At 37.2% G+C, this 23300-nt stretch overlaps 2 protein-coding genes across 2 annotated transcripts in view; both read right to left on the bottom strand.

Annotated features, from left to right (window-relative positions):
* Positions 1–12281, bottom strand: part of LOC107721962 (mitogen-activated protein kinase kinase kinase 3-like) — a 21463-nt gene extending 9182 nt beyond the window's left edge. The window contains exons 1-8 of the mRNA XM_016530190.1: positions 10990–12281; positions 5806–5848; positions 4954–5046; positions 3303–3433; positions 3182–3222; positions 2675–2774; positions 1093–1206; positions 717–837 (exon numbers count right to left, since the gene is read on the bottom strand). Of these exons, the coding sequence (XP_016385676.1) occupies positions 717–837; positions 1093–1206; positions 2675–2774; positions 3182–3222; positions 3303–3433; positions 4954–4957 (511 nt within the window). The 5' untranslated portion in view covers positions 4958–5046; positions 5806–5848; positions 10990–12281. The remainder of the gene's footprint in view (positions 1–716; positions 838–1092; positions 1207–2674; positions 2775–3181; positions 3223–3302; positions 3434–4953; positions 5047–5805; positions 5849–10989) is intronic.
* A 3698-nt stretch (positions 12282–15979) lies between these two features.
* LOC107721965 (LIM domain-containing protein 2-like) overlaps positions 15980–23300 on the bottom strand; it is an 18785-nt gene continuing 11464 nt past the window's right edge. The window contains exons 2-4 of the mRNA XM_016530194.1: positions 18255–18299; positions 17675–17811; positions 15980–17177 (exon numbers count right to left, since the gene is read on the bottom strand). Coding sequence (XP_016385680.1) covers positions 17018–17177; positions 17675–17811; positions 18255–18299 — 342 coding nt within the window. The 3' untranslated portion in view covers positions 15980–17017. The remainder of the gene's footprint in view (positions 17178–17674; positions 17812–18254; positions 18300–23300) is intronic.

The following is a 23300-nucleotide window of genomic DNA, read 5'->3' as shown; positions in this document are numbered from 1 at the left end:
TAATAATCAAAAAGCATGCCTAATCAATTTAATTAAAAACACTTTAACAATTTAATAATTTATTAACATTTTTACAATATTAGGGTTTCTGGATTTCTCTGGATTTATGATTTTTTTTATACACATTTTTATGACTGGATTTCACGATTCCATCTGCATTTATATAGATTATGTTGAGCTCAAAGAAAAACACTGCATTCGCAATACAAATTAATAAAGAGTCCCATGCAGTGTGTTACACTGTGACAAGAGCATAATCTAAAAGCAGGACAGCTGAATCATGAGACTGAAGCAAAATATAAACATATATATAATGTCATAACATAAATATAACATCTTTTTCCTCCAGTCACAGAGCTCAAAGAGCTCACGCTTTTCTCCAGATGCCCTTTCAAGCTGTAGCAACCTCCCCTCCCCCGTAAAATACACACTATCTCTACAACAGGCTATTGGCCCACCATGCTAATAGTGTCTCGCAATCTGATTGGCTGGGAGCCAGCAAGCCATTGTAGAGCAGCCAGTGATGGTGGACAGGAAAAGGAAGAGGACCCACTGCTCACAGAGGAAGTCAGAGAAACAACAGAGGGAGAGAGAGAAAATGAAAGAGTATGAGAGAGAAAAAGACCAGGACAAGAAGATTGATAAGAAATGCAGAGGGGTTTTTGATTAAGCGCAGCAGTGTGTGCATGTGTGTGTGTGTGTGTGTGTGAACTCACTTGTGGAGTGGTGGCGTCCTCTTGATTCAGAGGATTGGTAGGCAGTACTGACATCACCGGTGGACTGAGAGGTTTTGACGCGAACCTGCTTACACATTGTGTGATGAGATGGAGAAGAGGCCTGCATACACACACACACACACACACACACAAGCATCTAGAAATCATTTTATGTGTAGAAACATCACATTATAATGATTCAATACATCTCTGCTCATGTGTACTAACTGACACACAACAGTGTTAGCATTTAAACCTGATTCTAGTGAGCAGAGTTATTAGAATTTGCACTGCACATTAAAAAAAGAGATTCTTAGTCTACTTTCCAAATTTAACTGGTTCGCGTTGACATAAAATATTAATTTGTAAGTCTCACATTGCTTTGTTCCTGTGTCAGCAGCATGATCTTGATGCTCTTCATGTTTGAGCTGCGGTCCAACAGATCAATGGCTTTATCCAAGTCGTCCTGATTGCGCAGGGGGATGGACAGCTGTGTGCACAAACACAAACACACTTAACAGACACATTAAGTAGAGCTGTCACTCAGTATTTTTATCCCTTAATTACACAAAGAAATAAATCGGTCTTCTGGCACTTTGTAAAAAATCGTATTAACTTGTTATACATTCACATTTATTAAATTAGTAGATCCTTTTATCCAAAGCAATTTACAAATTAGGAATACAACAAGTGATCTGTGTTATCATCTGTGTTTAATGCTCAACCATTGCAGTGTAGTCTGATTCACAACAACAGACTTGTATATGCAGGTTCTTTTAATGAATCATTCAAGGCTTATAAAATCAGGAGTTACTGGTTTGAATGAGTCTGATGAATCCTTCAATGAATAACACTAAATGAGTTACTGAATCAACAACTGACGCACTTAGGGACTGATCACACAAAACACGTTTTTCTTTTCCACTGTTTTTCTGTGTAAAAGCACTAGACGGCCATGCATGACCGATGCGCTCACGTCTTGTGTGTCAGTTCCAAAACAGTGAACCAATCAGAAGACAGCAGAGGCGGGGCAAGCGTTGCAAGCTTTTGTTTACAGTAGCAAGTTGACATGGCAACTGTTTTATTTGACGGCAACATGGCGGAGGAGGCACTCATAGTTGCTGTGTCCGGATACCCTGAATTATATAATATTTTTTCAAGTGATTAACACAAACTGTTTCTTAAAAAAGAGCCTCGAGAGAAATGTCTCTGTCACTGAATATATATGGTGATATCAAGTCTCAAGACCGACGCGTTTTGCACTGTGTTTTTTTTAAAAACCATTCCTGAGCGCTGCTACGTCTCACGTTTTTAGACGCAAAGACAGATTCTGTGTGAACAGCCCCTTACTGAACTGCATTCAGTGATGTCCATCTTAAAGTGAAGTAAGTTTCGTGTACTTAAAGTTTGTGAACCTTACATCAGTATTATTACTTAAAGGTTGCTAATTTATTTTTTGTAATTATTACATATTTTACCATTTAAAAATGGGTTGCACTTTATTTTACAGTATGTGCACTTACCTGTACTTACACTGTACTTACCTAAGAAAGTAATGGGCAATATAAGCCAACTACATAGGTTACGGTTAGGTTTAGGAGTAGGTTCAGGGTTAGTACCTAGTTATTACACAGTTATTGTAAATACTATAACAAGTACATTGTATGTATATGTGGAACTGGACTCTAAAATAAAATGCTACCAAAAAATTTTTAATTAAGCTTATAATTTATGCATCATTGTTAACCTTTGTGTGCACTTTCAAGTTTATAAAGTGAGGAGTTCAGCGAAATGTGACCCTTGACTAATATACCCCAGCGACTTAAGACTGGTTTTGTGGTCCAGGGTCACAAATAGTACTAAAATAGTGGATATTAAAGTCTTGAGTATTTCTGGTAAGACTGCAGCGATCAGACATAAGTGAGTGTCAGTGAGTGCATTTGAATGTGAATCAATACCTCATTATTCATATAATGCAGGTCTAACTGCTGACCGAAGAATGTTTTGACTTTCTGCTGGACTTCCTCAAACTGCACAGGCCGCCCAAACATCAGAATCCTACACAAACATATATAAACATACACACACGCCACGCACACAGAGGGTGGGGGACATTAAACAGGAAGCTGAGATTTCTTTAGATGTGTAATCTGAGCCAGTAAATCAAGTCAAACACACAGTCGGATCTGCAGAGTGCACACATTCCTGCAAGCACACCTAGCATAGCTGTGGTCTGTCCTGGCATCCACAGACTAACCACAGTCCTTTCCCTTTCCACTGTGATACCAGTCTGAGATCTGAGAGACTGGACGCCTGTGTATCTGTGTGTAAATGCCACAAACTCAAAATGTCTGGTGTACATGTTGTTGTATGTGTGTTTGCATTACTATTTGAACATTACTTTAACACACACACACACACACACACACACATTCACATTCCAGTAGAAAGAAACTCAAATTCACCTTCTTTCACCACAGAACTCAAACTTAATCCTGACATCCTCCTGATGAAAAAGAAACAGCGGTTAGGCCTCGACAGGGTCATACAGGAGTCACAAGGTATGTTCTCCTGTAAGTGTATTACCATTCGTTTGGAAGAGCTGGCAGTGCTGACAGGTTTAGGTTTTGCCGTGTCATAAGTTGATGCCGGCTGGCGCCTGGTCATCTGCAGAGCCACCAGATCCTTCATAATTGAATGGAGAGCCTGTCTCTCATCTGGGGAGAAAGACTGAGATGGTACGGCCGCTGACCAATAAATGCCCAATATTCACATTCTAAACTCTTTTCATGTCTAATTTAAGCAACATAATATTATATTGTTCAGTACGAAAAGTAGATATTTATTTTGAGATCTACATTTAGCAGTTTTATCAAATTATTAATTTATTAGATTAACTTTAAGTCAGTGTTAGATGATGGCACATTTTATCTAACTGTAAAAACAGGAGAAATTATCATGAATAATTAAATATCCAATATTAGTCAATACAGATTAAAAAAAATCCCTAATATTAGACGATAACTGATATGATATGGATATATTGTGCATCCTTGCATATAATCAGTATTTATTCACTATTTTTTTCACACTTTTTCGAGGAGACTACCGTTGCATTACTTACATTTATTTTTGCTGTATAATCTATTTCAAATAAAAATGTAAAAAACTAAACAATCTATAGTTGGTCATTTATATGTCGGTCAAACGGTCTCTTCCTGTGTAAGTTATAGCTGGCAGATATTGGCCAGAACAGGCTAATAAACTACTCTGTATGGCTTTAAAGAATTATTTTGATTATAAATATTACATTTTAATCATTTCTATTTATTAATTCAGTAGATACTTTTATTCTAAACAACTTAGTTAATTCAATGTATTAATTTTAACATTATTTGTGCACCCTCTCTGCTGCCAAACCTTAATTGTGGTTAATCATTGTAATGAATGTCCTTGAGTGGCTTATTACTTTATTTTAAACTAAACAGAGATTATGTTGCGGAAACTATAAACTTACTATAGAGTTACAGCACAGATGCAGAGGAACTGAGAGGATGTTCTGCTCTCTTTCATGAATAAACACACTCACAGTCAGACGACTAGACCTGCGTCAACGCAGTGAAAGTTGCGAGAGGGAGATGACCGTGTTTTTCGAGAACTCTGCTCTCATGTTTGATGTAAGGACGAGATGTGTCTTGGCTAAGCTCACTCACGGAGGGAAAATATTCGCAGTGTGTTGTTTGGACGGACTTCACACATCTCCAGAGAGGGAGAGAAACAGAGAAGCCTCGTCTACCCACCTATACTGGGAACATGGCAGATCAACCCAAGCAACAGACTCAACCACTCAACTGTTGGAATCTGTGCGTTCATGTGACCAGTGAGAACATAAACCACTGTCTGTCTCCATGTTTCACTTTTTCTCTCTTAAAAAAAGAATCTCAAAACATCATTTTAATTCCAGGCCTCAAAGTTGCTTCCAGCTCAACAGCAGGTTGTCTGCCAGTTCTTAGTCACACTTTTTCATCTGTAATTTTAATATTTAAAATAGAAAACCGTTTTTGAATGCTAGTGTACATTTTAATGACCGAGAGACAATTAAACATCTAGCTAAGCTTTGGTAGAAATTAACCTAATATTGTATAATTAAATTTTTTCATAAAAATGTTTGAGATCAAACTACAATTGAAGACATGTTGAAGACACTTGACATATGGAGGGGAACATGAGGACTTACTCATTTTGGCGGTATGAATGTGTGTGCTCTTGATCAGAGTTCAGGGTTGAAGGTCCTCACACACACCGTCCTCTAGTGTCACCCATCAATGGCCTAGAAATCAGAGTGGACACATCACAATGACTGACTGTCATCAGCTGTATCTTACCTCCCTGCCTAAACAAATGTAATCTGAGCCAACAAACAATGATTTCATAGCCAACACCACAGCCAACAACAACAACAACACAGACAATTATGTATTATATCGTCATCTTTCTGGGGGCTTTTCATTTACAAGTGTATTTTATTAGCAAACAGTTTACCGCCTCAGTGTTCATTTGACACATTAAAATTTACTGATGCTCAAAAACCACCTAAAACATAGGCTATAACCTAAATATGGAATGTTTTGCATGTGTAAGAGGATGGTGAGAATGTGTGCTGTGCGCGCATGTGAGTGCATGTGAGACCTGAAGGACTGTAACCTGATCCCTGCTGGCACTGATGAACCTGGCACAAACCTTCAAGCCGAGGGAATTATTTACCATTTAAAACTTGCCAGATTTTCAGCTCCAAGCTTGATTCCGGCCATAAAGGCCCCTCTCAACAATGCCATACTCCCTAATAAACACTATCACTGTAATATTTCATACTTAATTTGCCCATGAATACACGTGGCTCACATTATAAAAAGAATGTGAATGTGAAAATGGCTGGACTTTACATTGAATGTTCTGCTATTTAACTGAGGTTTTGTCCTATTTTTCAAGGCTCAAAAACATGACAGATCATATGGTCCATAATGATATCATTGACCATTAGAGCTCTAAAATGTGCAATTTTATAAAAATAAGAGAAAAAAAACCTTACTTAGTAACTTTCTGGTGTCCTTCAAAGACGTTATCTGTTCTTCCTGGAAAAGGAAAAAAAAAAAAAACGAATTCACCACAAAGGTGTCAAATGATAGTTTCACATAATATGTAACCCACTTCTTTGAAGAAAACTATTTAGCGACAGCTAACCTCTGCATGGAATGCATGGAATCTATAGTGTCAGCATTCATTTACCAAGCATTGTGATTTTCAGCTATGATTGTCTTGATAAACATGTTTGAGTATATTTCAGTGTTCAGCTCTAGTAAATTTTATGAACTATAGCATATTCTAATGCATTTGATGAACAATATAAATTTTAATTCAAAACTGGGTACAAAATACAGATCTTAATTTGAATGAACCTGATATTAATTCATAAAATCCAAAGCTGAATCTTTCGATCTATGTCTATATTAAGGGGATGCATAAAAATGTATTTGTACAGCACTGGTGTCATTGCATCCTGCTGACCAGTTAGTGCCACCAGACAAATAAACAACATTTTATCCAAGCTGTGAATGTGAGTTTGTGATCTATATTGATAGTGATCATGCAATAAAAAGGCCATGTAATCACAAAACAATGTCAAGTAATGACTTTTCATCGAGTTCTCCTTGCAGGCTGGATGCAAAAACAAATATATAACACGACCAGTGTAGTCAGAATCACAAACTAATTACTCTAATGAACAGTTCTTCTTAGTGAATCAAAAACAAAGTGCGACCAGTGTAGTCTAATTTCCCCCATAAAATCCTTGTTATGAGTCAATTATTTTCATGAATATTTCAAAAAGACCAACTGAATACATTGAAAACATCTCCCTACATAATTTACAGCATTAGCTGAGAGAGAATGTCTTTCACATTTAAGTAAAATGGACATTATAAATAAAATATACTCAAATGAATCAGAATCAAAGATTGAATCGACATCAAATCAGGAAATATGTTTTCAATAATAAGCCTTAGTTAATTCAGTTACTTTTACTGAAACACAACACGAAAGACATGTAAAATGTGATATAAAATCAAAAATTTTAAGTAAGAAAGACTTAACATCCTTTCTAAATCAGTTTAACATCCTAAACAACGAAGACCATGTGAGCTGCTGAGGGGCAAACCGACCAATGGTCGCTCTAGAAATTCAGCAAAGTCTCATTAGATTGCTTCCATCAGCATATCCTGACCTTTAAAAGCAGAGCTCCGAATCGATCTGCATCATTCCTAATGACATTACCTGCCTGTGCTTCACTGCCGGGCTTCATCAGACCTTTTGATCCAATTACATCAGACCGGAGGAGAAAGGACTAACTGGACATTGCTGAGAATTGCTCATCCTTCCAAACTTACGGTTAACCAAACGGATGAGGTAAGGAGCGTGTGTGCGCATGTGTGCGTTTGTTTCAGCGTCTCCAGCCATGCAGCTTCAACTGAACCGTGGGAAATTACAGAGGTCAGACATCATTCATTTGCACTCATGTAGCCAAATATCCTGTGGCACCCAGGTGGCCTGACCGACTGCACCTATGAACACACTCAATGAGCAGCGAGCGAGTACGGCCCCATCTGACATCTCGCTATACATAAATCCAAGTTAAACAGACCCTCACCAGAATGCTCCACAGAGGGTTTGGTGAGAGAGGGCACGCTTGCAAGGTCTGAATGGATTTATGCTGGGGTGATGACACACCACTGGATCTTACAGTTTGTAAAACACCATCTCAATTACCTACCTGACTTTAGATCCTCCTTCTGTCTGTTGTTGCTTTCCTATCAAACCACTTTCATTTCTTTTTAAATTAGAGCATAACCTCTGAATTCTAAACTCCAAGACACAGTAATTTTAACCCTAACTTGCTTTTAATTTATTATAATCTTACTATGTTATTATAACAAATGTATTAATTTTAATACACAAGTTTTTGTAATATATTGAACTGTTTTTTTTTTATCTATGGTATATTTTCAAAATTACAACACATTGTAATGTTGCAAAGGCTGAATATGCAGAAAAGGCACTAGCTGGGTTTCCATGTACTTTAAAGCTAATTTTGGGATAGCAAATATAAAATGCAGGGCAGGAACACCAAGATGCAAAATACATTTCCAAAATGCTCACAGAAAAATCATAAACTCGCTTATTCCATAAGATGTGCATAAACTATGATGGAAACACATTTCCCAAATAAAAGAATCTAAGTGGTTTCCCAAGTGGCTACAACTTCAATTTCCATTCCTATTTTACACCAATTTCTCCAGGAAAGACCATTTTGTTTTTTTGAACACATAGGCTGCGTCCGAAATCGCATACCTTCCTACTATATAGCTGGTGAAAAACTGTATGAGAAGTATGGGAATAAGTATGGCCGAATTCACAGTACTCATAAAAGAGTAGGCAAAAAGTACCTGGATGACCTACAACTTCCAGAGAGATTCTGAAGTGTGCATATGATGGACCCTTTACTATTCCATAGGGCCACAGGAGAGGATTTGTGAATGACACTGAAGTGATACAACTAACTCATACTTTTTTAGTGGTCACAAAGTATTTACTCATTCAAAATAAGTACCTAATCAAAAGAGCATGTGATTTCAGATGAGGCTATCAGGTGGAAATGCTGCTGTGTTTGCTAATCGTTTTTGCTGTATTGTGCTTTTTCGCAACTTGGATGCATACACAGCAACTGACAGAGCACCCCAATATTGCCGGTACTGTATGCCGGCACTTATTAGTTTGATGCAGTGTTTGAATTAGTATTATAAAAGTTGGATATAACAGTTGGGGTATTGGTGCAGGGTGTCAAAAAATATTAAACCTTAAAACGGGTCATGGAGCAAAAAATGATTTAGAACTCTTGCACAAAGGTTGTAAAACTCTCCTTTTCATCCAGGCTTTATTGAGTCTCTGGCCCCTTCTTGGTCTCATTTTCTGTTCCTCCTGTTCTTAATTACCTTGTGGTAAGTATGTGTGGAATCTGGAGAGGGAAGAAGGCAGTCCATGGGCCCTGTCAGCCTGACCCGCTTTGTTTTGCTTGTATCCCTTTTCAGTACTTGCCAGAATCGCAACAAATTTCCCTGACCGTTCCTGCCCCCAACCACCTCTTGCCTGATTTTCAGCTGTTTAGTCTGTGGCTGGTTTTCCCAGCCGTGGTTCTGGCACTGAGGCTGTTGGCTTTTGCTCATGGAGGGGCTTACCGTACAAGAGATTCATAGGCTTACAGCACAAATCCCCCCTAGGGTTCCCAACGCTCTAGAGAGACTGGACTAAAACGGTTCTTGTCAGCTTTGGGATAGACATGACAAATTGTTCTAGATGGTGGAAAAAAATATTTTATCACTAGGTCATGAACTGGTAATAAGCCCTTGTTACATCATACATAAACAGATCTTACACCATCTGTGTAAGTTGTGGTGCATGCAGCGTTTTCAAGTCAAAGTTGTGACACAAAACATATTAGGGCCTTTCGCACCGCGGATTCACGCAAAATCGTCCCAGTACTTTAGTACTGTACATTTAGTTCTGGAACTAAAGTGGTGCGAAAGGCCCTATTGACACTTAAGAGGTGTAAAGGATTTTCTCAACACAGAAAAAGCACAAAAAGCAGACTGACTCTCAGTTCTGTACCATACCACTTCTTGTATCTACTCTAAACAAAGCTGCTTTGGTATCGGAGTCCTTTCTTCATGAGGCACTTCCTAAACTGACTGACTTGAGTTAAATTGAGTGTTTTTATTAATCAACTTCTAATTCTGAAGTGTTCTCTAAGGTTGGGAAATCATAAAATGTAGACCAGTGTTCCTATAGAAATGTTAACAGATGTGTGTGCAAATATGGTTTATTCATCTATAACAGTGATTTCCAACCAGCTTCCAGGGGTACATGGCATTGGAAATATTTCAGTTATGCAAATCACTAGTGGTCAATCAATATTGCTTTTTCCATGGCAGGTACTAATATCTAGAATGTGGACTAGCCATGACAATACTAATATACACACACCACTAAGAAGTTTAGAGTCAGTAAGATTTTATTCATTTTGAAGAAATTAATACTTTTATGCATTAAATTGATCAGGAGTGACTGTAAAGACATCTATAACGTTACAAAACGATTTCTATTTTAAATCATTTTGAATGTTCTATTTATCAAAGAATATGAAAGAACACGTGTGATTTCGGAAGGATCATGTAACATTGATGACTGGATTAATGGCTGCTAAAAAAATGGAGCTTTGCCATCACAGGAATAAACTATATTTGAAAATATGTTAAATTAACAAACAAAAAAAACAGCTACATTTGAAAATGCAATAATATTTCATAATATTACAGATTTTACTGTATTTTTGATCAAATAAATGCAAACTTGGTGAGCATTAGAGACTTCTTTAAAAACACTAAAAATCTTACTGACAATAAACTTTTGAATGTTAATGTATAATACAATACAAATAAGTTGTACACACATGCTTTATAGCTGAATCGCATCTTGCAGCATCGACACTATTATCCAACTGAATTGAATTATCATAAAACAACTCAAGCTGAATAACAACATTGCTAGCTTATGTAGAACCGTTTTTAGATGAATTGTAGCTACTTGTTTCGATATAGATGAACTTTACATTGTTATTGGACTGAACTGAACCAACACTGACCTAACTTGAGCTTAATAATGAAACTATTGTCTTAAAGAGCTGCTTTACAGCAAAATCTGAATTATCTCCATAGACAAGTTTCCATAATTGATTCCGCTATCTTCCTGTTTATTACTGTGACGCTCCTTTGAAACAATCTGTCCTGTATAAAGCTCTGTAGAAATAAAGGTGACTTGTCTTGACTTGACATATGAGCATGAAGACCTTCATTTAGGTCCATGGCAAATAATGGTTGTTGTTCAATAATTTCCAGTTCTAGTGAATCATCTAACTGCTATGAAGTTTACACCTGCTATAATACACGTATATACACATATATCATACAGATACCAGATATTTGTGTGCAGACTTAGTGCACACTTTATGAATGACAAGAGGGGGTGTCAGTTTCATTAGTCAAGACTGCCATACACCCAAAACACAATATCAAAACCTGTTGCTAAGCTTAACACATCTTGAAACTTTGCAAACATTCAAGCATGTTTATGTAATTACATACTGAACCCTCAGTTAAATACTTACCTGAACTGCACGCAGGTGAAAGAGGGCTCTTCACAGAGTCACTTTCCGTCCTGTCTTCGGAAAGTCGATGTATATCGTGAAGACAAACGTTACAGTTACAGTTAATGCAATATGACTGTCCACAGATATCCAGGCCGCTGCCATTGCTAACGCGCTTTCAGGCGCGCGGACCCCTGAGGGTCTCCCATATCATCCATCAAACTTATTCCTCAGACCAGTTAAGAGAAGAGACCTCTTAAACACACAAAAATACGTAATTTCCAGTTTATGCTGAGAGAAAGTAGCGATCTAGTGACTAGGAAGGAAATATTGACGTTTCGTCACGCGACATATCTTTATAGCTTTGTGTAGACATAGTAACTACTGCATGGAGTTCAAAATTAATCTGAATAATAACGTCCAAAGGGTAAGAATGTATTCAAATAACCCAAATCGTGCAGATATAAGCGAGTTGCTCACATAGAATGCATTTGTAATAGCCGACTGGAGGAAAAGAAGGGATTTCCGTAAATTTGATGGCTTCTTTTCCTGCGTATTTTCCCCCTCCGTCGATGTGTCTGGCCAGCTCACTGCACGAACGGACAGTTTTCACTTTTCTATTGAAAGGCGAATCGGTAACATTCCGTATGTGTTAATGAATCCTGTGCGTAACAACTTTGTAAAGCCAAAGAAGAAAATGAGCCCTCAGCTCGATGCTTGGACAATCTCCGCATTATTATGCGACAAATGATTTTGAATGAAGGCATGGGACTGTGAAAGCAGCCTTCATGTATCCACTTTACCGAAGTAAAAGCGAAAAACGCATGAGGATAACTGCACAGGAATCGCACTGTCGAAGATCTGGACAAAAGAGCGTGCGCGTTACAGTCAGCGGCTAACGTTACTTGAACTTCGAGAACAAATTCCCCTTTCCGCTGATGACGGTTAAACTCCGTTAAAACTCAAGAGAAAGTGCGAAAAATACGCTCCCAGATGGCCGTACAAGCGAATTTGGTGATATTAAGCAGGAGATGGGATCTTTAGGCGACATTAGTCCAAGCATTCTCGTGATGTTGATGATGATAAACAGCAGATGCCAGAATGAATCTTTAGCGCAGCTAGTTTCCTGACAGCGAAAAAGCAGTTCGTCACCGGAACCCGTGAGCTCGCTTTTCCTTCAAAGCCAGCCGAAAGTTCATGTTAATATGCTCGTGCACGGATAAAATTGCGTTCACGATTTTTCCATCGTCATCGGTGAAAAACAGTGCATTGCACAGCGTCTGTAATCCCCGTACCGTGTTCGAGATGACAACTGTGCCAAGCACACGGACTCTGCGTACGCTCGGGGGCGCGCTGTTCCTCTCTTTAGCTCATGCTTGGCGACGTGCCGCGCACACATTTATGACGTGGGAGTCAGACGTGAGCTAGCAAAGGTGAGATCACCAGTGGTTCCGTATTTAGATAAATCACGTTTAGATAAATCACGCGAATCACGTTATTTATCTAAATACGGAACCACGTTACGTGATGTATTTAACGTATGCACACCGTAACTCTTCACGCCAAATATTTCTTAGAGTGATTTGTTTTTGGGCTTGTATCGGGGACCAGCATTTATTTACAACATTCACGTTACTTTTAAATATACATTACAAATGAAAGTGCTGACAATCGTGAGACAAACTAAATTCTCCTTATTCTTTTCTCTCTGCTGTCTTTTATACATGCTGTTATTTGCTGGACTTTCTTGATATTTAAAAAAAAAACATATTTTAGTCCTTTTTTTGGGGAAATGATCACTTTAAGAATTACCATTGAGAATTATGTTTTCCGTGAAAATCTTAAGTTTTTGTTGTCCGTGTTTGTGTTTTTTTTTTTCTTTTTCTAAATATGTCAATTTTTTGTTATTTTAGTACATCAATTATTAAACATTAAAATAAGAAATGTTACCTTGGCAACTAGCTTAAATAAAGAGTTTACTTTTTATATTTTATTTGCGTTAACATTTATTTCATTCCTCATTTTATTTCTTCACTATAAGAAAACATCCAAACTAAGGGTTGGTCAACACCAGCATATCATTTATTATTTTTCTTTAAAAGGGAGTACAAACACGAGAAATAAAAGGAGGAGAGAAAAAACGAGACAACACTGTGGAAAGTGAAAGAAAGCAAAATCACATTTTATTATAAATTGTTGTAGCAGTTGAACTGGAGGGCTGATAAAAGTACTTAAGACAAAAATAAACCTTATGGGGGACAGAAAAGACAAGTAAAGAGCCAAGACCTCCTTCTGCTTTAAGGCCACCTTGTTCCACTGATCAAGTTTTAGATATAGAGTAATACACTTTGCGTACATTTATCTTCTTTCACTCAAAGTATGCGGACAGTGACAACAGCGTTTAAAAATAATCTTTTGGAACCTTAAATATCCATACATTTACAAAGACACACTCACACATTTCAAGAACTACAAATCCATCAGAAAAGAGCAAAGAAGAGCATACCTTTTACTTGTTTGTTCTGTAGTTTATAAAAGACGGTAAGTGTTTGCAGGATATTGTGTCATTTGTACCTTGTCGCACTGTGTGCAAACACAACTAACAACTGACGTAAACACAGTGATTTGTGTATGTGGAAAGTTTGTTCCAAAATTAAAATCACATTTGGTCAGGAAAAAAAAGCACTGTAAATAAGACCAAATCATTTACAGGTGCAACATTTTGAGAAAGTGAGAATGTTGATTATGAAATTTTAAAAAGCTGATGATTTTGGGGGAAAACTCATAGGAAGCTGAAAAGAAAGTGTTCGTATAAAGGATCTGAAGCAAAAATGCATCAAAAATGATAAGGCTTAATATGAAAATATCATTTCCGTTCATGCCAAGAGCTTTCATTGATTCATCTAAACCCCGCAATGCATTTTAATTTCACAGTCATCTTAATATATGCATACACAGGGACTTTTGTGACGTTCAAGTTGTTGAAAATATTTGGATGATTTTCAATGGCTTAGCAAGTCTAATCTCCTCAAACATACAAACAAAAGGCCATTGCACTAGAAGGCAGACACAACAAGCCACTATCATGGTCCTAAAACTAAAGGCAAAACTATCTACAGACCACTTCCTTATGGCATTTAATAAAGGGATCATGAACTGAGAAATCAAATTTCCCTTGATCTTTTGACATATAACAGGTCACTGTACTATAAAAACATCCTGTAAGTTTCAAAACTCAAAGATTTCTTGTTAGTTTAAAAACAGCTTTTATTGAAACCAAGCTCAGAAAACGACTCGTTGTGGAATGTGCCACTTTATGATGTAATAGTGTGGCTAAGCACCGCCTCCGCAGGAGAAGATCAACACCTGCTTTGACATCACTGCCTCTTTAACCACGCCCATTGATACACGCTTGTAGTAAAAGGAGAGAAAATAGCCTTCTAGAGAGACGCAAACACGGGATTACTCCATCAACAGAACCATACTGATGACATTACAAGATTACAAGACACTGTGTTGTGTAAGTTGTGAAAAATAGCCTTCCTTGCAATCCTAACATATCTAGATCGGGCGCGAGCGCTGTTGCGTCATGTCACAAATCAGTTTCTCTTTCAGGTCAGAAGCGGCGCAAATGCTTGTATGTCAGAAATAGAGCGGGACATCAGTTTAGTGTCGGAGATCTGTTGTGTCAGTCCGTGCCACATCCAGTGTAGACAGAATGGCCGATTATAATTATTAGAGAACATTATAAAATAGTAAAACAAATGCAGTTCATGACCCCTTTAACAAATACAGACATATCAGAATAGCTTTACCATGTTACACTATAAAAGCAAAAAGCAATCATATTAAAAAACAGAGGCATTTCATTCATTAAAAGAAACAACATGATGGCATTAATGATGTTTGTACACAAATACATTAACCACTGGAGAGGTCACAGCTTATGGCCACAATTTGACAATTCACAAGTCACAGTTTCACGCTGACATGTGCATATAAAACCTGGGATGGAAGTGTTCATTTAGATTTACAGCACCCCCTTCCTGCTCAAACCCCAACTGCTGACTGTTTGTCAATTTAGAGTGTAAAAGTGATTCATTTAGTGATCAACCGGCTTTTAACAATGAACACTAGGGGTGACACTGTTGGATCATAACACATCCATATTCCTGAGCAATGCTTCGGAGCCACATGGTTACGTATGTACTCAAAGTCCCACAAAAATACCCCGTCACAGAGAAGCCCACAGGAAACAGCCGAAAAGCTATGTGATGACAGGAAGTGGTGGGGGGGGGGGAAGGCAATGGTGCGAAGCATCATAAATGTCATTTCCTCTGAGACCTAGTTCCCTGTGAATATCTTAATTTGTCATACAAGTTTGGTCCCATGCAGCAAGGCATAAGTACAGTGCAGTGCATCACAGTGCATTCACTCTGCTAAGTGGTACTTATGTACAAATGCCTTTGCAAGAAATCACCGAGCAACAATATTAAAAAAAACTTTATTAAAAAAAAAATTATGACGTGCAGTCTGCTGAAAAATATGACTAAAATAAGACATAAGGAATATTTATGTTTGATAAAATTAGCATAGATATCACTAGATGGCATCAAAAGATGGCAGAGAATAACCAACATTAGGTCAAATAAGAGATATCATCCAAAACACTAGAAGGCGCCAGAAAGATGGCTGATATAAGACTTGTCTAAGTTTCAAAAGTTTAAATCTTAATTTGTAATCAACTTAACTCAGAGTGATTAATATTCAGTAAAGGGAATATAAACTCAAATACTCCAAGCAAATATTGTGTTTACAACTACATTTGGTAAAAGATACCGATGCTTAAAGGGATAGTGCCACAAAAAATGAAAATTCTGTCATTAATTACTCACCCTCATGTCGTTCCAAACACATAAGACCTTCATTCATCTTCAGAACACAAATTAAGATATTTTTGATGAAATCTGAGAGCTTTCTAACCCTGCAGACCGCAAGGGAACTACCACGTTCAAAGCCCAGAAATGTAGTAAAAACATTGTTAAAATAGTCCATGTGGCATCGGTGGTTGAAACGCAACTTTTTTTACTATGTTTCTGTGCCTTAAACGTGGTAGTTCCCTTGAACGAAGGTTTTGTGGGTTTGGAAAGAAATGAGGGTGAGTAATTAATGACAGAATATTCATTTTTGGGTGAACTACCCCTTTAATAAGAATGATATTGTCTGATTAGATCACAGAGGCCTGTCTTACAGTATCTGTCAAATACCAATTCTTAATGTTAAAAGAAGATAAAAATGGATGAAAAATGAATGAAAAGAGGTGATGTAAAAAACTCAAGTGAGTTCTTTACAGTACAGTGTACCCTGTAGATTCTCCGATAAAATACCCTGCGCTAGCAAAGCAGACAAAATAAAAGATAGTTTTCCCATTTTAAGGAACTCTGTTAAGCCATTTAGTTGTAAAACAGTACAGACTGCTGTAACTGAAGTGAGGGACAAATATCAATCATAAAACAAAACATTTAAGTTCACTACGTACATAAAAGATTGCTGAATAATATTGATGCAACAACCCAGATTCTTTACCTGAGTGTATAATCTAAACCATCTTGAAACTTCTTACGACAGAAAACCAACAAAATCAACTGATACTAGTACTGCCAAACAGGATCGTAATGATGCTAGTAAGTGAATCATCCCACCTATAGGGATACAAAAGATTTTGGTCACAATCAACTAACTGTTCACTCCACAACGCTACAAAAAATGACAAACACAAAATGCTAAATAAAAATTAAAACTAAGCAGAGAAGGTAGGGTGGGAGGACTAAATTAAAATAAAATAAAAAATAAAGAACAACAAACAAAAAGGGGAAGCTAATCAACCCTATCACATGGTGGTATATCTGTGATTGTGTTGTTATATCATAAGCCTGGCTCAACTGCTTGTTGGCGGTGTAAGTGTGTGTCTGTTGACGTGGGCAGAGTATATAAAGGGTCATCATCGTTGACCAATGGAGGGGAAATGTGCTTTGAAAATCACTGAGGATTATGCCGTCTTGGTGATGCGCTCCGCATCCTTGGAGGCCCAAAGCTCCTTATGCTGCTTGCGTCCGAAGCCCTCGTCGTAGTTCCCTTTACTCTTGAAGAGCTGCTGGAAGTGTGGTTTGCAGTAGAACTCCCCCTGCAGCGCTGCATAGGACCCCAGACTACAGAGCGCAGAAGCCAAGAGATAACGTTAGGAATACATCAAAAATAATAAACGCATTATTACATTAAATTGACAGTCAAGTGACAAATCTTTTGTAACATTATAAATGTCTTTACTATTACAAATCAATGCTGTTCTTTTGAACTTTCTATTCGTCAAAGCACCCTGGGGGGAAAAAAAAGTATATTTTCCTCACCAAATCAGCATATTAGAATGAATTCTGAAGGATCATGTGACACTGAAGACTGAAGTAACGACTGCTGAAAATTCAGCTTTGCCGTCACAGGAAAAAATTACATTTTAAAATATATTCAAATAGAAAACAGTTATTTTAAATTACAACAATATTTCACAATATTACTATTCGCACTGTATTTTGATTAGATACATGCACCCTTGGTGAGAAAAAGGATTTCTTTCAAAAGAAGACACACACGTTTAACTGCTCTAGTTTTTGGCGTTTTCTCAGGCTGTGCTGGTGAGAAAGTGACTAACCTGAGTTTGGTGTTGCAATGCTTGCAGCAGAAGCACGTGTTGTGGAAGATGAGGTTGTTGGCCACCAATCTCTCCATCGGATATACAGTCTTCTCACATGATGCACACGTCTCCTTCGGTGTCTTGAAACTGAAAGACTGGTAGGAAGCACAGGTAAAACATTTGTTTTCAATCAAAGAACAGATCAAAATATCACTAAATGACTTCAGAATCTTGACTTAACACCGTGCACAAGTCATAAATACTTACATTAAGGTACTTTATTTTTGGAGCTTTATCTGTCCTCATAAGCAACTATCCTATCTTACAGTTATATTCTAGATAAGTAAATACTCTAATATCACCACATATTTCAAAATGAATACATATTATGCATTATTAAATATTCATTTATTTCATCTTATAAAATAATGTATAAGATAATAAATGGTTTTGAACATTGAATTGTGTTCAAAACCCCATGGAGGAACAAAACTGATTGCTTTACTACACAATATCAAATCTAGAAACAGAGGGAGTGTTAGATATGATTGGAAAAAATAAGAAGAGACGAGAAGGATGTGAACATAAAGTGACATACCTTAGAACGCTGAACGGACTTGTCATCAGATGTGTTCCTGTTGTCCTGGAAACAAAAAGCAAAAAAAAAGGAAGAAAATTAAGCCAGTGGTCCTAAGACAGGTTACCCATGAAAACACTTTTTCAGGCAGAGCCTCGTGAACACCACAGCATAATCCTGCACATCATCCATCCACCATCATTACTGTCCTTTTAACCTGACAAACTCCAAAAATGTTCCCTTTCAAACTACTTCCTCCAGTTCCTCCTAGATTCCTCCATCTGGCCGTATGCTCTTACAAGCACCTTTTTTCTGTGTACCCACAGTAGGGATGTTCAACCGACCGTAAGAATTTTTGACCGATCAGTTAAACCGTTTAAAAAGTTATTTATTATTATTTTTTCTCTAATTTATCAAAATATTTAAAAAAGTTTTGCTACACGTAGCCTATATTTTAAAAAATTGTTTTTTTAGGGGGGGGAAACGCAAGCGAGTACGAAGTCGCATTTTATTATTTAATTCAGAAATAGGCCTAAAAGTTTACAAACATTATAATAAACACTGTAAACATAGCTAGGCTATTTTAGTTCCCCTCACTCCACAACAAATACTTTCACTAGGCTACTTGTTGCACAGTTTTTCTTTCGTTTTCTTAATTTAATATTTAAGCAAAAATATATTTCTCGTATAGGCCTATTTAATATTATATTATTATTATTATTTATATATATAGCCTAACTTTATGATGTTTTCTCTGCTCACAGAAGCGCTGCAGGTGCGTGATGTGATATGACCATGTGAATCCTCATGTTCTGTTGTTTGCTGCTTTTTGCGCATGTAAAATTAATCCCCGGGAAACAAATGTTAGTATTTTTAACGGTTCACAGACACTTATCCTTTCTAATTTAATTCAATTCTAATTTAAAATAATCTTGTCGGTTAACGGTTAATAATCGGTTATCAAGCGTCGGTTGTCGTTTGGGGAAAATAACCGAAATGAACATCCCTAACCCACACACGCACAAATGCATGAAGACATTTCTAACATTTCTAACTCAATCAGCCTTTGAAATAAAGACCCTGCGCGCACACACTCTTTCGGTTTCAGCCGGTCTAAAGCTACAATATGACATTACGTTACACAAGCCCATGTCCCACGGTCAACTCTGCACCAAATATTCGGTAGCGCTTAAAATCAAAACAGCTGCCAGCCTGAACAGGCCACCAAATTATGCACAGGAAAGATTGGGAACTTAAGAACCAAGCGTTTATGATATATGTCAGACTAAATGCTAATGACAGGGTCCGGGTTTGGGACACACCTGCACAACACTGAAGCAGCAACAAAAGACTCTGAAAACAGACCCACAGAGAGTCGAAAAAGTTAATGCAGTGCGGTATGAGAATCTTCTGCTGAACTGACAGGTTTTTATGTAATTGCTCAGGTCTGTCAGAAAGCCAAGAACAGCTCTCCACCTTCACCACAGCATCTATACTCGTCTCTTTCTAGAGCTTCAATCGCAAACAAATCTGCTGGTATAACGGTGCACACTTATGCCCACTGTTGTTGTATCTCTAGACTAGTAAAAAAATAATAAAAAGTAAAATTATTTGCTTGGCTCAGACAGGCAGAGCAAGTATCATTAATGACCATTATAACACACCAGACATCCATTAACACCACTTTTCACAAATTACAGCCATTATCGAGAGGGACTTCATGCTCTCACTCACATACTATCAAAGCCCGGAAATGAGATTACAACCTCTCAGCCTCAACATGATAATATTTGCTTAAAAACAGAATCAGAGAAGAACATTATCAGTATCAGGTACTAACAAATGCTTTTGAATTACTGCATCTTTACATTAATTATTTGCTTAAGATTATCCGCCTCATTTTTCAGTGCGAAAGTGAGCTAATTTGTGATTCATTGGCTGCTATAGGTAATTAACTAGAAGAATAGCAAAGTGCAGTAAACGGTAAAACAATTTTGCGCTGTCGGACAGTTACTGATCAAAATAACACACATGGACAATTGTCGATAAGCAAGAAAAGGGACAATATTAAAAACAAATAGTTTATGGACAAATTTGATTTGATTTTGTTTTAATTTAAGTCAAACTTGTAAGTTAAATTTTTTTTTTTAACACTCAAAAATAAGTGAATGTTTTATGAGAGGTAGCGGTTTCAGGGCTCAGAGTAAGGATTTTCATTCATACATGTACATACATACATACATATTTGATTCTTTATTGTTCGGTCACACTTTACATTAGGGCTTCATTAGTTAACATTAGCTTTTGCTCATTGTGAATGTTAATGCATTAACTAAGGTTAACTAATGAGGTCTTATTGTAAAGTGATACCTATTGGTCTTTATAGTTCTTTTGCACTTTAATCTGTGTAAAACTTTTAACTTTGTACATTTTTCTGTATTGCTTTATTGCTAAATGTTCAGTTATTTTTGTTATAAGAAAAAAGTTATTAAACCTGTTATACTGTATTATGACAGCACTTTTTTAAAACTAAATTCCAATACCGTGATAATACCGTATACCGTGATAAAAGCATTAGCAATTAATCGCAACATGAAAATTTGATACCGGCATATCCCTAATGTATGTATGCATGTATGCATGCATGCATGCATGCGTGTGTGTGTGTGTGTGTGTGTGTGTGCAGTAAAATGAAAAGCCAACATAATACATCACTTTTTTTATCGTTTTTCGTAATTCTTTAGATCACACACGCACCAACACCAACAACATTTTTGTTTTCATTCCAGTTTTGCTGTGAAAAGATGCTTTCAATAGATATACAATGTAAAATATAAAAATTTTCAAAACAGATAAAAGTAACTCTGTTCTGCATTTGCATTGAGACCTTTCAAAGCATGTGTCGCAAAAGGAAGTGCAATGTGTGTCTGCACTGGCTTGTGAAGTGTATTATTGTACAATGTATAATGTATAATGTGGTCATCCCCTAGTAGTCAATAAAGAAAGAACCATTCACTATGTATTAGCCAGTGCTATGCAGTAAAACGAGAAGCCAACATGATTAAACTTTATCTGATAAAGTCACAACACACTCTGAGTGAAAGACAACCCTCAGCCCACTTCCTGTTTCAGAGCGTTTGTGTAACATTTTTGTTTCAGAGCCATTGCAATTTACATATTTATGTGCATTTAGCATAAATATCAAAAACACCATTTACATTTAAAGAAAATGGTGCAAAAGGAGCCATTTTCTATTACTCCATTTCTATTACTACTACAAAAAAAAAAAAAGTTTTAGGCACTTTCCGTCTTCTAGTTAGCAGTAGTACAATAAAATGATGCCACAAACTAATAAATCCAAAACAAAGACGCCCCAGTCAGTCACAGTTGAAATGGTGGCAAAAACGGGATTAGAGATGTGTGAGTGTGTTAATACACACACAATAGAAGCACACAAAGTAATGGAGCAGGGTACCATCTCAGCGTGTGCCATCTGTCCCTTTTTGCCTTATTTGTACATAAGACGGAGAAAAGCACACTCTCTCACCACACACATGCAGATAGCACTGCTGCCCAACCGTCTGCACTGTGGCAGGAAGGAGTGATGACACATCTTCTTCCTGTGCTCTGCTCTGATGCACTTTATGATGATGGGGTCCAATCCACCCTCCCTAGAGACCCTCAAAAGTCAGTCATCAGCTGACCTGCACACTGAGACAGCTTTAGTGCTGAATGTATGCATTCATAAGATCCTGAGGATCACTGCATTACAGTTCACAGCTCCTCTGGGTTTCACAGTGACACTCTCAGGGGAAAGAAAAAAAAAAAAAAAAAAACTTTTCTCCCTTGTTTCAATCAAAACACTACCTTGCATGTAAATGTCATTTACAAGAAAAGAAATGCAATCACGTTATTAGATATAAAGTGATCATTATAGTGTGGAATATTATATAATAAAATTATTTGTAGTAAGAGTATATTGTTTATTTTTTACATTTTAACAATATTTTGAATAATACCATTTAAGATAATTGGCCAATACAAAATTTAAATAAATAAACAACATTGATAATAATCAAACATCATCAAGTCAGAGATAACTGGTCATCACAACAGTTCAGTCACAGAAGTTACAACAACTTCCAAATTCAAAATTACAGCCAACCAGATGGGCTGTGGCCCATTCTGTGACCCAGTGCATATACATATTTGAACCTTTGCTCTCCCCTCAGACACTGACAGATTTGTGATGCCCTGCCGTTACCAAAGGTCATTATTTTACTCTCTCCCATAGCCACAAGATGCGCACACACAACATTCGCTCTTACTCTTCTTCTCTGGTACTGGACTGCAGACGCTCTTTTAATCTTATTAGCTGGACAAAATCCCATCAGCTGCTCCCCATGGGTCCACACAGCCAGGGGAATAAGCAGGAGTTCAGTGGACACACAACAACCATCGTGTGGTCATCAACTCTCACAACCTCTGTTCACCTTGTGTCTAATGCATCCTGTGATCATTCAAACAACTTTCAGATGTGATGTGGGATGCACAGGACCAAATTACATTTGTAGTACAACTGCAAAATCCCACAGAATATCTTCAGTATGCCTGACCAACATGCATAGTGGGAACATATTTCATCTGGGGGGTGCTGGGGGCGGGGCTTGATGTTGCAGGGCGGGGCCATGGTGGGGGATTTTTGACAAAATCCTAATATTAAACAGTAGGGATGCACCGAAATGAAAATTCTTGGCCGAAGACGAAACCGAACAAAATTAAACACTGGGCCGAAGGCCGAATACCGAACATGGTTTTTCGAGTTTTTTTCCACATGTATTTTGCCAATTTTTTTTCACCACTGCATAAACTAAAAAGCCAAAATTTGCTTTTTACGGTTTTGTCTTGCTTTTCAAAGAAAAAAAATCAAATACAAAACAACAATTTAAAAATATTTTAAATTTTTAACATTCTAGCAGACAACATTCTAGCCAACAAAGCACAATTTAACTTAAAATTAATAAGTTAGTAAAATAATAATTTTTGGCCATCAGACCCCCTTCTTGA

This window comes from Sinocyclocheilus rhinocerous, unplaced genomic scaffold (genome assembly GCF_001515625.1).
Source record: "Sinocyclocheilus rhinocerous isolate Xijiao unplaced genomic scaffold, SAMN03320098_v1.1 scaffold1716, whole genome shotgun sequence".
Classification (NCBI taxonomy): domain Eukaryota; kingdom Metazoa; phylum Chordata; class Actinopteri; order Cypriniformes; family Cyprinidae; genus Sinocyclocheilus; species Sinocyclocheilus rhinocerous.
The sequence above is the reverse complement of the archived record's forward strand: the minus strand, read 5'-3'. Positions and strand labels throughout refer to the sequence as shown.